The 14,673-nt window shown below is 46.1% G+C and overlaps 1 protein-coding gene across 1 annotated transcript in view; it reads left to right on the top strand.

The window, feature by feature from the left end:
* The window catches only part of dhx35 (DEAH-box helicase 35), a 74,153-nt gene that overhangs the window by 33,722 nt on the left and 25,758 nt on the right, over window positions 1–14,673 (top strand). The window contains exons 11-13 of the mRNA XM_078418755.1: window positions 6,585–6,743; window positions 9,331–9,541; window positions 14,227–14,351. Coding sequence (XP_078274881.1) covers window positions 6,585–6,743; window positions 9,331–9,541; window positions 14,227–14,351 — 495 coding nt within the window. The remainder of the gene's footprint in view (window positions 1–6,584; window positions 6,744–9,330; window positions 9,542–14,226; window positions 14,352–14,673) is intronic.

Below are 14,673 nucleotides of genomic sequence, written 5' to 3'. Positions count from 1 at the left end.
GAAACCTGTTAGAAGTTTATAACATTGTGAGACATAGATGGGGTAGGCAATCGGAACCTTTTCACAGGGCGGAAATGTCAATTACTAGAGGGCATAGCTCTAAGGTCAGAGGGGGTAATGTTTAAAGGAGAGGTATGGGGCAAATATTTTATAGAGAGCGCGGTTGGTGCCTGGAATGCACTGCCAGGGGTGGTGGTGGAAGCAATAGACAATAGACAATCGGTGCAGGAGTAGGCCATTCGAGCCAGCACCGCCATTCAATGTGATCATAGCTGATCATTCTCAATCAGTACCCCATTCCTGCCTTCTCCCCATACCCCCTGACTCCGCTATCCCCCAACTCTCTCTTGAATGCATTCAGAGAATTGGCCTCCACTGCCTTCTGAGGCAGAGAATTCCACAGATTCACAACTCTCTGACTGCAAAAGTTTTTCCACATCTCAGTTCTAAATGGCCTACCCCTTATTCTTAAACTGTGGCCCCTTGTTCTGGACTCCCCCAACATTGGGAACATGTTTCCTGCCTCTAACGTGTCCAACCCCTTAATAATCTTATACGTTTCGATAAGATCTCCTCTCATCCTTCTAAATTCCAGTGTACACAAGCCTAGTCGCTCCAGTCTTTCAACATATGACAGTCCCGCCATTCCGGGAATTAACCTAGTAAACCTCCGCTGCACGCCCTCAATAGCAAGAATATCCTTCCTCAAATTTGGAGTAGATACAATGGTGGCGATTAAAAAGGCTTTTAGATAGATACATAAATATGGAGGGGTGTGGATCACCTGCAGGCATTGGTTTAACTTGGCATCATGCTTAGCACAGAGATTGTGGGCCGAATGGCCTGTTCCTGTGCTGAACCCGTTCTTAAACAAGCCATTGCTTGTTAAATTCAATCAAGCTGCACGCCCACTGTCTCACTCTGTTTATTCACCTGGTTATTACCTGGTTTCAATGTCCTGTTGCTACGTCACACCCTTTTCTTGCAAACCCAGTTGCCGATGACTTCCCGATACTCTACCCAAAGTTCAGGCGATATGTTGCAGTTCAGACTCCAGTTTCTAAAAGCAGTCTTATTTAAAAAAACTACGTTAGATCACGATATTTTTTAATATTACGCTGATGAAATCCAGTGGTTATTCTGCCTCTTTATAATATCTGGCAGTGCAGTGTGTGCTAATAAGTTCAACAGCCAACTCAGCCTAAAGTCGACAGAGCCCATTGATTTTTTTTTCCACTTGTGCAGGCTGGTTGGGGAAAGGTGACTAACAATATTTGTTGCTAAGCAACTAGGTGGTATTCGCCTCTAGCCTCCATTTAGGTGAAGAATGGATCAAATAGCATTTTTTTTGCCACTTAAAGGTAGCTTTAACTCTGCAGTAAGTATTATTTATCGGCGTAATTGTCCCTTTTAGTCATCATAGGCCTGAGTGTAAATACTATTTGAGTCCTCTTGTAATCCTTATATTAACTTGTTTGAAATAAAATAGCAAGTGGCGCAGCGGTAGAGTTGCTGCCTAACAGTGCTTTCAGCACCAAAGACCCGGGTTCAATCCCGACTACGGGTGCTGTCTGTACGGAGTTTGTACGTTCTCCCCGTGACCGCGTGGGTTTTCTCCGAGATCTTCGGTTTCCTTCCACTCTCCAAAGACGTACAGATTGGAGGTTAATTGGCTTTGTATAAATGTAAATTGTCCCTGGTATATGTAGGATGGTGTTCATATGTGGGGATCGCTGGTCGTCGTGAACTCAGTGAGCCAAATGGCCTGTTTCTGCGTTGTGTCTCTAAAACTAAAAACTAAAACCAATTTATATCATAGATCTAATTAATATAGCAAGATACCATTGATATGTTAATAAATATTTCTGATAAAATTAATGGTTTGTGAAATTGCTCAATGTTTGGAATTAGACCAATATGTGCTTGTACTTAGTTTAGTTTAGAGATACAGTGTGGAAACAGGCCCTTCGGCCCACTGAGTCTGCACCGACCAGCGATCCCCGCACACTTACACTATCGTAAAACACACTAGGGACAATTTAGGATTTTACCAAAGCCAATTAACCTACAAACCTGCACGTCTTGGAAGTGTGGGAGGAAACTGGAGCACCCGGAGAAAGCCTACGCAGGTCATGGGGAGAATGTACAAACTGTACAGACAGCCCCTTTGGTCAGGATCGAACCCGGGTCTCTGGCGCTGTAAGGCAGCTGCGCCACCGTGCCACATTGACTATCCAGGACTTCAACAGATAATGCAGCATTTTAACTTCCTGCGATATTTACTGGCATTTTCCATTGCGAATCTTGTCTGAGTAGAGCTTCACAGATATTCTCTGATATCTGGTACCTCGGCAAAGTTATTTATTGAATGAATTGAAAGATATCGCTCTGCATTGTGGCGCAGCTGGTAAAGCCACCGCCTCACGGCGCAGAAGACCCTTGTTCGATTCTGACCTCGGCAGCTGTCAGTGTGAAGTTTGCACCTTCTGCCTGTGACCGCGTGGGATTCCTCCGGGTGCTCCAGTTTCCTCCCACATCCCAAAGATGTGCAAGTTTGCAGATTAATTGGCCCTCTGTAAATTGCCCCTCATGTGTGGGAAGTAGATTAGAAAGTGGGGTAACATAGAACTAGTGATTGATGGTTGGCATGGACTCGGTGAGCTAAAGGGCCTGTTTCTCTAAATATGCTGTATCTCTAAAAAAAATATATAGCATGGAAACAGTCCTTCTGACCCACCGAGTCCACTCTGACAATAGACACAAAAAGCTGGAATAACTCAGCAGGTCAGGCAGCATATCTGGAGAGAAGGAATGGGTGACGTTTCGGGTCGAGACCCTTCTTCAGACCAGCAGTTCCTTCTCACGCATTGAGTCCACGATGCCCATTGATACCCCGTTTACACTAGTTCTATGTTAACCCACTATCGCATCCACTCCCTATGCACTTGGGGCAATTTACAGAGGCCAACACGCTTCATGTCTTTGGGACGTGTGAGCCTGGTCAGTGACACAAGAAACTGCAGATGTTGGAATCTTATGCAGAATACAAAATGCTGGAGTAACTCAGCGGGCCGGGCAGCAACTGTAGAGAATATGGATAGGTGACATTTTGGGTCGGAACCCTCCTTTGGAGTGATTGTAGTAGGGGGGAGAAAGTGGAAAAGAGGTGGAGGTAGGACAAAGCCTGGCAAGTGATAGGTGGTTACTGGTGAGGAGAGTTTTTGATGGCTGGATGGATGGACAAAGACGAGAGGAGAAAAGGAGACAAATGGGTGACAAAAGGGGGACGAAAGGAGACAAAGGGAAAGAGGAGGAGTGAAACGTAAAACCAAAGGATGGGGTGTAGGTGGAAGGGTATGGAGGAAGGGAATTGCCCCGAGTGTGTAGGGAGTCGGTGCGAAGGTATGATAACATAGAACTAGTGTGAATGGGTGATCCGTGTCGGTGTGGACTTGGTGGGCTGAAGAGCTGGTTTCCATGTTGTATCTTTACTTTAGAGATACAATGCAGAAACGGGCTCTTCAGCCCACCGAGTCAGTGCCAACCAGCGATCACCCCGTACACTAACACTATCCTACAAACTAGGGACAATTTACCATTTTACCAAAGCCAATTCACCTACAAACCTGGAACTCTTTGGAATGTGGGAGGAAACCGGAGCGCCCGGGGAAAACCCAGGCGGTCACAGGGAGAACGTACAAACTCAGTGCAGGCGGCACGCGTAGTCAGGATTGAACCCGGGTCTCTGGCGCTGTGAGGCAGCAACTCGACTGCTGCACCACTGTGCAGCCCACTGTGCAATGAAACGCTGTACCCTAAACTGTACCTCTAAACTGTACCTCAGCAACAAGTCATCTCCTTCTATATGAAATCATTTTTCTTCATGATAATGTGTTTCAGGATATAAAGATAGTGTTTTAATCACCATTTCATCGAAGCATATTGCAACTGCCTGGTTGTGATGAAATGTGTGTTATTTAGATTGTCTCAGTACACTTGCGAAACATGCATATTTGAGTCTCATTATTTTTACTTATTCAGCTTTTTAACTGGGACTTTGTGGTAAAATTTTACGTAATGGATGATTATGCTTTAGCTTTAATTCCCTCGATACTATTTTGAACAGTTGTTTAAATTTATGTTAATGTGATTGTTGGCCTGCTAATTTGGAATGTTGTAGTAGCCCGGACTGAAAGTAATGCAGCAGCTGGAGCAGGTACTTTTAGCTATTTGCCGAAAATAGAACATAGAGTCATAGACACACACAGCGTGGAAACGGGCCCTTAGGCCCAACTTGCCCACGCTGACCAACATGTCCTGTCTACACTAGTCCGCCTGCCTGCCTTTCTCCCATATTTTGCCTGGGCAGTTTGCAGCCCAGTGGTATGAACGTCGACTTCTCCAACTTTAGATAGTCCCTCTGTCCCTCCCTTCCCCTCCCCCTTCCCAGATCTCCCTCTATCTTCCTGTCTCCACTTATATCCTTCCTTTGTCCCGCCCCCCTGACATTAGTCTGAAGAAGGGTCTCGACCCGAAACGTCACCCATTCCTTCTCTCCCGAGATGCTGCCTGACCTGCTGAGTTACTCCAGCATTTTGTGAATAAATCGATATGCCTTTCTCCCATGTCTTTTTAAACCCATCCTTTCCATGTACCTGTCCAAATGTCTTTTAAATGTTGTGATAGTACCTGCCTCAACTTCCCTATCAGCTCATTCCATATACCCACCACCCTTTGTGGGGAAAATAGTTGCCCCTAGGGTTCCTATTAAAAATCCCCCCCCCCCACCTCAGCTTAAATAAATAATTCTTAAAATGGCACAAAGTGTCATTCTGTGTATCCTCCCCTATTGCCACATGATGTGACATGAATTAACCTTTCTGATTTACACTATACTGTCATGGTAAGATCAGCTTTTAATGCACATCTCTAGCTTAAACCTATGCCCTTTGGTTTTTGTTTCTCCTACCCTGGATAAAAGGCTCGAGGCATTCACAATATCTATGCCCCTCATGATTTTGTACCCATCATAACACAACATAGGAAGAAGTAGAACTGTTTTGTAAAAGAACACGTTCCAAGGGGAATTATGAAAAATAGCTGAGTATTTATGTTTCGGACCCTTTCCTGAGCCATCGTTCCAGCTCTGATTTGCTCTGAACCTTTTCATAATCTCTGGTTTCCGTCTCCCCAGGCTCTCAGTCTGAAGCAGGGTCTCGACCTCGAAACGCCACCTATTCCTTTTCACCAGAGATGCTGTCTGACCCGCTGAGTTACTCCGGCATTTTGTATCTATCTTAAGTGTTTATGTTGGTGTGGATTGTTTTTATATAGTCAAGTCAAGTCAAGTCAAGTCAATTTATTTGTATAGCACATTTAAAAACAACCCACGTTGACCAAAGTGCTGCACATCTGACCAGGAAAAAAAAGAAACATACAGTGGCAGGCAGCCAAACACAACGGCGCGGCCATCTTGAACAAAATGTTAATTCAATCACCCACAGTCCAACAACAAAAGCACTAAACAGGCACCCAAAATTACCCAACCCCAAAAACCCCCCAAAACACAGTCCAACAATAAAAGCATTAAATAGGCATTCAAATCACACACCCCCAAACCCCCAAAAACACAGTCCAACAATAAAAGCATCAAACAGGCACTCAAACCACCCAACCCCAAAAACACACAAAAAAAAAGAAACATCCATCAAAGAAACATCCATCACAGTGAGTCTCCTCCAGTCCTCTCTCTCCTCACTGTGATGGAAGGCCACAATGTCTTTCCCTTCTCCCGCTGTGCCTCGCCCGCAGTCAGGTTGTTGTGGTTGCAGGCCGCACCGGACGGTCCACAGCGGGCCGAGCCTAAGGCGCGTTGCGTCGCAGCCGCTCCCGCAGCCTCCGAAGACGGCCGGCTCCGCCGATGATAAGTCCGATCCGGGGCGGGCGAACACGCTGTCGCTGCCGCTGTTGTTGCACGTCGGGGCGGTCGTGGCTCCCGACATTGAAGCCCCCGCCCAGCAGAGAAATATCCCGCGGCCATCCTAGGCCGCGCCGGACGGTGAAATGTCCGCGCCCCATGCCCCGCAAATCCGGGGCGGGCGAACACGCTGCCGCTGCTGGAGCTCCCGATGTCGGCATCCATGCGGCCCGAGCCTAAGGCGAGTCGCAGCCGCTCCCGCAGACTCCGAGGACGGCCGGCTCCGGTGGTGGTAAGTCCGATCCGCGGGCTCTGCGAACCAGAGCCCTGGAGGCCGACAGCTCCAGGAGTTGGGCCGATGGTAGGCCGCAGATGGAACGGAGACACGGCCCAGAAAACAAAGGTCGGGTCTCCGTTCTGAAGGGACACATATTTACAGTGTTAGTTTCCCCCTCCCCCCCACATACACACATAGTACACAAACACAAAAACACCACATCACAACTACAATTAAGACAAAAAAAAACAACAAAAACACAAAGACAAATGGACCGCAGGTGAGCGGCAGCTGCTAGGGCAGTGCCGCCATAGTGGAGCAAGGGATTGCAGAACAACATTAGTGACTGCACTGAGATTCCTTTTTAACCAGTATTTTCTTTTTTTGCAGGAGGAAGTGGAGATGGTGGTTTCCATGGTGATAGAGCAGGCCCGTGCTCTTTCCCGCAGTGGGATGAAAAAGCACCTCCGTGTTCTTCCTATGTATGCAGGGTTGCCTTCCAGCGAACAGATGAAAGTCTTTGAAAGAATGCCCCCGAACTGCAGGAAGGTGGGACACAGACACACTTCTCTTGTCAGATATTGCCAGCTTCAGCCAGTTCCTCCACTACCTCCCCATTAGTGCTGAGGGCATTAATAGGCATTATCTATTAATGCTCCAGTCAGGGTGAAGGTCTACCTCCCCAATCAGCTCGTTCCATGCACCCACCACCCATTGTGCGGAGAAACAGTTGCCCCTCAGGTTGGCCAGGGTGAAATACTGTATCAAGAGTGTTTGTCATTTGCATGGAACGTGAACTGGAATAATGAAAGACTTGCCTGCTGCAGCTTTACAAGCACCTTAGACGCAAAAACAAATAAACACAGTAAACCCTCGTTAAAAACGGACCACAGAGAGGAGGCGGGGGGGGGGGGGGGGGGGGGCAGCAGTGTTGTCGGTTATTGCCGATTGTCCACTGTAACCGAGTAAGGGTTTGTCCCCTTTTGACACCAGGCCCAATGGCCAGAATCCTGGAGCCCCGTCACTGAGAGCACAGTGGGACCTCGCTCACCACACGGAGCGCAGCGGCCCAAGCTGGCCGCCTGGCACCATCTTGTCCAGCGCGGAAGGGGAACGGCAATAACCGCTGCCCCTTGCTGCTGATTCTCTCAGTCCGAGATTGAGACAAAATGGGAGGTCTGTGGCGTAGCAGTGGCAGGATGAGGACCCCTGTCTGTCCAGCTTGAAGTGAGTCCTCCCCCCGCCCCCCAACTACATTCAGTCGGAACAAGGGTCCCGACCCACAACGTCACCTATCCATGTTATCCAGAGATGCTGCCCGACCTGCTGAATTACTCCAGCACTTTGTGTCTGTTTTTGTAAACCAGCATCTGCAGTTCCGTGTTTCTACCTTAATTTGTAATTTTTAAAATTATTTTCTTTCTTGACCAAGGGTTGTGAGCAGTTTCCAGTTACAACAGGTCAAGGAATATTAAAATGTAGAGGCAGGAATAGGTCACTCGACCCTTGCAGTTCCTGCAACAATCAGTAAACTCAGAGTTGATCTTTTACCTCAGCAGCACCATTGTGTACTAACTCCATATCCTTTAATTCTCTGATTCAGTTGCAAAGTGTACCGCTGTAGTAGAAAATGGTGCAGTACCTTTTAATCCTTAAAAATATTAACAGAAGAAAGCCATCAGAGAATCATAATGATGCAGCACAAGAGGAGAGCATTTTTGCCTAATGTGCCTGTGCCAGATTTTAAAAAAGAATAATCCATTTAATCCCATTCCCATGCTCTTGTAGCACTTCAATGTACTTCTTCCTTTTCACATTTATAGTCACAGTTGTACAATGTGGAAACAGGCCCTTCGGCCCAACTTGTCTCATCTATACTAGTCCCACCTACCTGCGTTTGGCCCATATATCCCTCTAAACCTGTCCTATACATGTACCTGTCTAATTGTTTCTTAAACGTTGCAATAGTACCTGCCTCAACATACCTCCTCTGGCAGCTCTTTCCATACACCCACCTCCCATTGTGTGAAAAATGTAAGTACAGGTGCTCCTCAACTTACAATGGGGTCACGTTCCGATCAGCCCATCGCAAACCGAAACCATCGTACGTCGAAATGCATTTAATACACGTGACCACGTGGCCGGATGCGAGTTACGGGTGGCTGCCGTTGCCCAGCGTTTGCCCCATTGTAAAATCAAATATCGTAAGTTGAAGCATCGTAAGCTGAGGAGCATCAGGAGTATTGCATTTGGAAAGTTACTCTTGAATATGATTCCATCACCCTTCCAGACATTGCATTCCAGGTCAACAACTTGCTACGTAAAGAAAACTCTCTTGGCAATTCTTTTGGCAATTCGCATAAATCTGTGCTCTCCAATAAACAAACCTCCTGCTAGTAAAAACATTCTCTACTTATTTATGCCATCAGAACCCTTAGAAAAATTGAACACCTCTTTGAAAACCTTCTCTTTGCTCTCGGGAAGCTAACTCTGGTTTCTCCAGTCATTCCACGTAGCTACAGCCTTCTATACATACTGGTGCAATGTTATTACATTTCCTCTGCACCCACAGCAACACTGCATTGTCTCCTTGTCTCTGTTTGTCCCCCTTTTGCCTTCTTTTTGTCTCCTTTTCACCTGCGGCCTTTGTCCACACATGTGCCAAACATCCTCCTCACCTGTAACCACCTATCACTTGTAGAAACAAAGAACTGCAGGAGTAACTCAGCGGGCCACAAAGTGCTGGAGTAACTCAGCAGGTCTGAGGTCTGAAGAAGGCTCTCGACCCGAGACGTCACCCATCCTTTTTCTCCAGAGATGCTGCCTGACCCGCTGAGTTACTCCAGCACTTTGTGTCTACCACCTTTCGCTGACCAGGCTTTTTTCCACCACTGCCCCTTTGCTAGCTCTCTTTCCCCGACTACAATCAGTCTGAAGAAAGGTCCCAACCCGACACATTGCCTATCCTTGTCCTCCAGAGATGCTGCCTGACTCGCAGAGTCACTCCAGCACTTTCGTGCTTTACTCCAGTAAACACAGTGAATCGATTTAAGGTGGAGTGTGACTTTATGGTTTTGCATTCTTTGCTCTTACTTACAAAGGTGCAACACTAGTATATTTTCATTTCTCAATCCAGATAGTGGTGGCCACGAACATAGCAGAAACCTCGATCACGATCAGCGGGATAGTTTTTGTCATTGACTGTGGCTTTGTGAAGCTGAGAGCCTACAATCCCAGGACAGGTATCGAGTCTCTTGTGGTCACTCCTGTATCCCAGGCATCTGCAACCCAGCGAGCGGGTCGTGCAGGTCGGAACCGCTCCGGGAAATGCTACAGACTGTGCACAGGTAAGGAAAATACCCATGGGCAGCATCCATTTCTGCAAACACCTTTACGTGTAGGTTTTAGGTTTAGGTTAAGTTAAGGTTTATTATTGTCACATGTACCAAGCTACAGTAAAAAGCATGCTATCCAATCTGATCAGATAATACCACACATAAATACAATCAAGTCACACTCTAGTACAATAGGTAGAGCAAAGGGGAAGATACAGAGTGCAGAATATAGTTCGCAGCATTGTAACGTAACTGTTCCAGAGGCAAAGTCCAATGTCCCAAAAGGGGTAGAGGTGAATCGGACAGCACCCTATATTATGGAAGGATCGTTCAGAGGCCTGATAACAGAGAGGCCCACTGAGTCCATGACGAATTGCGATCACCCCATACACTCGCTCTGTCCTACATGCAAGGGACAATTTACAATTTTATAGAAGCCAATTAACCTTAAAAAACCTGTACGTTTTTGGAATGTGGGAGGAAACCAGAGCACTCGGTGAAAACCCACGTGGTCACAGGGAGAACGTACAAACTCCGTACAGATAGGCCCAGTAGTCAGGATCGAACCCGGGTCTCTGGCGCTATAAGGCAGCAGCTCTACCACTGCGCCACCGTGTTGCCCCAAACCCCGGTAACAGGTCTGGTGATGCATGCTCTCAAGTTTCTGAACCTCTTGCCTTACGGGTGCTGGGAGAAGAAGGAATGACTAGGGTGGGACAAGTTTTTGATTGCATTGGCTGCTTTTCCGAAGCAGCTTGAAGTGTAGATGGAGTCAATGGTGATGAGCCCAGTCTGAGTGATGGTCTGGGCTAATTCTGCAACTCTGCAATTTCTTGCAGAGAAATGTTATGAATGAATGAATGAGTTTATTGGCCAAGTATGTGCATATACAAGGAATGTGCCTTGGTGCTCCGCTCACAAATGACCACACAAACATACAGTTAACAATTAAGAATAAAGCATAACCACATCAAAACAATAAGGATACAACATTATGGTCTAAACATGTGGGTGAAAATAAACCATAACAAATATCTATGGATAACAACAATTCTGATGTTCACCTGATTTGAAAGTTGAATGTTGTATTGGGCAATATAAGCCGGGAGGTTAACAACAACAAATAGGAGGTTCAGAAAAATCTATTGATAACAAAAAAGAGATTCACTCATTGAAACACACCTGAATTATTAAAAATGACATTAAAATAAAGATTTGGAGGATTTGTTTTGGAAGGAATGTCAACAATCCCTTTCAAATGAACAAACACAGAAGAAAGACACAAAATGCTGGAGTGACTCAGTGGGTCAGATAGCATCTCTGGGGAAAAGGAATAGGTCACGTTTCGGGTTGGAACCCTTCTTCAGACTGAAAGATAGAGAAGGCTAGAACAAAATAGGGCTGGCAACAGATGACTTCAGGAAGGGTGGAGTCCATAATAGCCCATTGTTGGCTGGGGAAGGTGTGCTAATGGCAAGGATACAACGATGCAAAGTGGAACGAGCAGGATGACTAGGGTGGGGGAAGGGGGTGAGAAAAGGAATGCAGGATTCACTTGAAATGAGAGAAATCAACGTTCATAACGCTGGGTTGTAAAGATTATGTGTGATCATGCAAACCAATGTAATGCTTTTCAGACCGATCACAGTGTTCTGTCTGCAGCTTTGAAGTTAACAGGTACATCTTGTGTCGTTTCGGTTGTACTTGGTTCAGTAGCTCGGTTCAGTTTGATGAAAGTTTCTGCCTCCACCCCACATTTCGGAAGTGAGTTCGAGATCTCTGCTGTTGTCTCTACAATATTTCATATAATATTAAACATCTGTACTACATTTAATGTAGTCAGTTCTTCTCAATGACCTCAAAACTGTGCCACATAGTTTTGGCCACTTTGTTCATAGGTTCATAGGTTATAGGAGCAGAATTAGGCCACTTGGCCTATCAAGTCTACTCCACCATTCAATCATGGCTGATCTACCATTTCCTCCCAACCCCATTCTCTTGCCTTCTCCCCAAAACCCCTGACACCCATACTAATCAAGATTATGTCTATCTGCCATAAAAATACCCATTGTCTTGGCCTCCACAGCCGTTTGTGGCAATGAATTCCACAGATTCACCACCCTCTGACTAAGAAATTCCTCCTTGTCTACTTTCTAAAGGTACGTCCTTTTAATCTAAGGTCTGGTCCTTGACTCCCATTAATGGGAACATCCTCTCCACATTCTTTCTATCCAGGCCTTTCACTATTCGGAAAGTTTCAATGCGGTCCCCCGCCCCCATCTTTCTAAACTCCAGCGAGTACAGGTGCAGTGCCGTCAAACGCTCATCATGTGTCAACCCAATCATCGCTGGGATCATTCTCGTAAACCTCCTCTCCAATGCCACCACACCCTTCCTCAGATACGGGATCCAAAACTGCTCACAATACTCCAGATGCGGTCTGACCAGTGCCTTATTAAGCCTCAGCATTACATCCCTGTTCAGGGAATTGGGTCCTCCATGTTCAATCTATCCAGGCCTATCCTATTTGTACATACTTTGATTAAGTTTCCAAACTGATCGACAGCAACTCACCCCAAAGTAGCCAATGTCTCTGCTGAGTTTAAGTGGAGTAACTCAGCGGGTCAGGCAGCATCTCTGGAGAAAAGGAATAGGTGATGTTTTGGGTTGGGACCCTTCTGCGATCCCAGACGTAGGGATTTAAGTGCAAGGTTATGAATTTTTGCTGTCACTTGTTTGCCCCTACTCTTGGGGAGAGCATCAGGCTGCTGAATGTATAAAGTACAACACAGTTCCCCTGCACAATTCTGTGTACATCATTCAATTTTCTCAATTAAGTATTGAGATTAAAGCAATGAAGTAATCTCTTTGGTAAGAAAACAAACCAAGTCTGTCCAACCTCCCCCCTGTAGCTAATCCCCTCTAATCCAGGCAACATTCTGATAAACCTCCTCTGCAACCTTTCCAAAGCCTCCACAATCTTCCCATAATGAGGTGACCAGAACTGCACACAATATTCCAAATGTGGCTTCATCAAAGTCCTGTAAGGCTGCATCATGATAACCTGACTCTTATCTCCTCTGCAACCTTTCAGAAAGCCTTTGACAAGGTCCCACATAGGAGATTAGTGGGCAAAATTAGAGCACATGGTATTGGGGGTAGGGTACTGACATGGATAGAAAATTGGTTGACAGACAGAAAGCAAAGAGTGGGGATAAATGGGTCCCTTTCGGAATGGCAGGCAGTGACCAGTGGGGTACCGCAAGGTTCGGTGCTGGGACCCCAGCTATTTACGATATACATTAATGACTTAGATGAAGGGATTAAAAGTACCATTAGCAAATTTGCAGATGATACTAAGCTGGGGGGTAGTGTGAATTGTGAGGAAGATGCAATAAGGCTGCAGGGTGACTTGGACAGGTTGTGTGAGTGGGCGGATACATGGCAGATGCAGTTTAATGTAGATAAGTGTGAGGTTATTCACTTTGGAAGTAAGAATAGAAAGGCAGATTATTATCTGAATGGTGTCAAGTTAGGAAGAGGGGATGTTCAACGAGATCTGGGTGTCCTAGTGCATCAGTCACTGAAAGGAAGCATGCAGGTACAGCAGGCAGTGAAGAAAGCCAATGGAATGTTGGCCTTCATAACAAGAGGAGTTGAGTATAGGAGCAAAGAGGTCCTTCTACAGTTGTACCGGGCCCTGGTGAGACCGCACCTGGAGTACTGTGTGCAGTTTTGGTCTCCAAATTTGAGGAAGGATATTCTTGCTATTGAGGGCATGCAGCGTAGTTTCACTAGGTTAATTCCCGGAATGGCGGGACTGTCGTATGTTGAAAGGCTGGAGCAATTAGGCTTGTATACACTGGAATTTAGAAGGATGAGGGGGGATCTTATTGAAACATATAAGATAATTAGGGGATTGGACACATTAGAGGCAGGAAACATGTTCCCAATGTTGGGGGAGTCCAGAACAAGGGGCCACAGTTTAAGAATAAGGGGTAGGACATTTAGAACGGAGATGAGGAAGAACTTTTTCAGTCAGAGAGTGGTGAAGGTGTGGAATTCCCTGCCTCAGAAGGCAGTGGAGGCCAGTTCGTTGGATGCTTTCAAGAGAGAGCTGGATAGAGCTCTTAAGGATAGCGGAGTGAGGGGGTATGGGGAGAAGGCAGGAACGGGGTACTGATTGAGAGTGATCAGCCATGATCGCATTGAATGGCGGTGCTGGCTCGAAGGGCTGAATGGCCTACTCCTGCACCTATTGTCTATTGTCTATTCTCAATGCCCTGATTTATGAAGGCAAGAATACCATATGCCTTCTTTCTCAATCTACTCGTGTTGCCACTTTCAGGGTGCTATGGACTAGGACCCCAAGATCCCTCTGTGCTTCAATGCTGTAGATTATTCATAAATCATACATTAATCACACACAAATTCCGCAAGGCAGTGAAAAGAAAAAGACAAAAGTGCAAAAGAAACAAAACATTAATGCTAAAATACAAAATTAAACAAATTGATGATAGTGGAGGAATGGCCTGGTTTGTCGCTGCTGAGGTTGGGTTAAGGCCATGATAACGAACGCTTCATAGAAAAACTAGTTCTTATTTCACTTCTTGAAAACTCAGAATGCAACGCGGCACAGTTTCAATTGCAGTCTTTAGAACATTAACTGTTTTTCTTTCTTTCTTGTGTGACTTTAGAAGAAACATTTGAGAAGCTTCCGGAATCCACAGTGCCAGAGATGCAACGCAGTAACCTTGCCCCAGTCGTACTTCAGCTGAAGGCACTGGGCATTGACAACGTGTTGAGGTTTAATTTTCTGTCTGTAAGTAATTACCGTCTCTCAGCCTAACCCGAGACCAACTCGGGTTCAATCCAGACTACGGGTGCTGTCTATACGGAGTTTGTACATTCTTCCTGTGAACTGCATTGGTTTTCTCCGGGTGCTCCGGTTTCCTCCCATACCCCAAAGATGTGCAGGTTTGTAGGGTAATAGACAGTAGGTGCAGGAGTAAGCCATTCGGCCCTTCGAGCCAGCACCACCATTCAATGTGATCATGGCTGATCATTCTCAATCAGTACCCCGTTCCTGCCATCTCCCCATACCCCCTGACTCCGCTATCCTTAAGAGCTCTATCTAGCTCTCT

Source organism: Rhinoraja longicauda, chromosome 22 (genome assembly GCF_053455715.1).
Source record: "Rhinoraja longicauda isolate Sanriku21f chromosome 22, sRhiLon1.1, whole genome shotgun sequence".
Lineage (NCBI taxonomy): Eukaryota > Metazoa > Chordata > Chondrichthyes > Rajiformes > Arhynchobatidae > Rhinoraja > Rhinoraja longicauda.
This window is presented reverse-complemented; position numbering and strand designations above follow the sequence as displayed.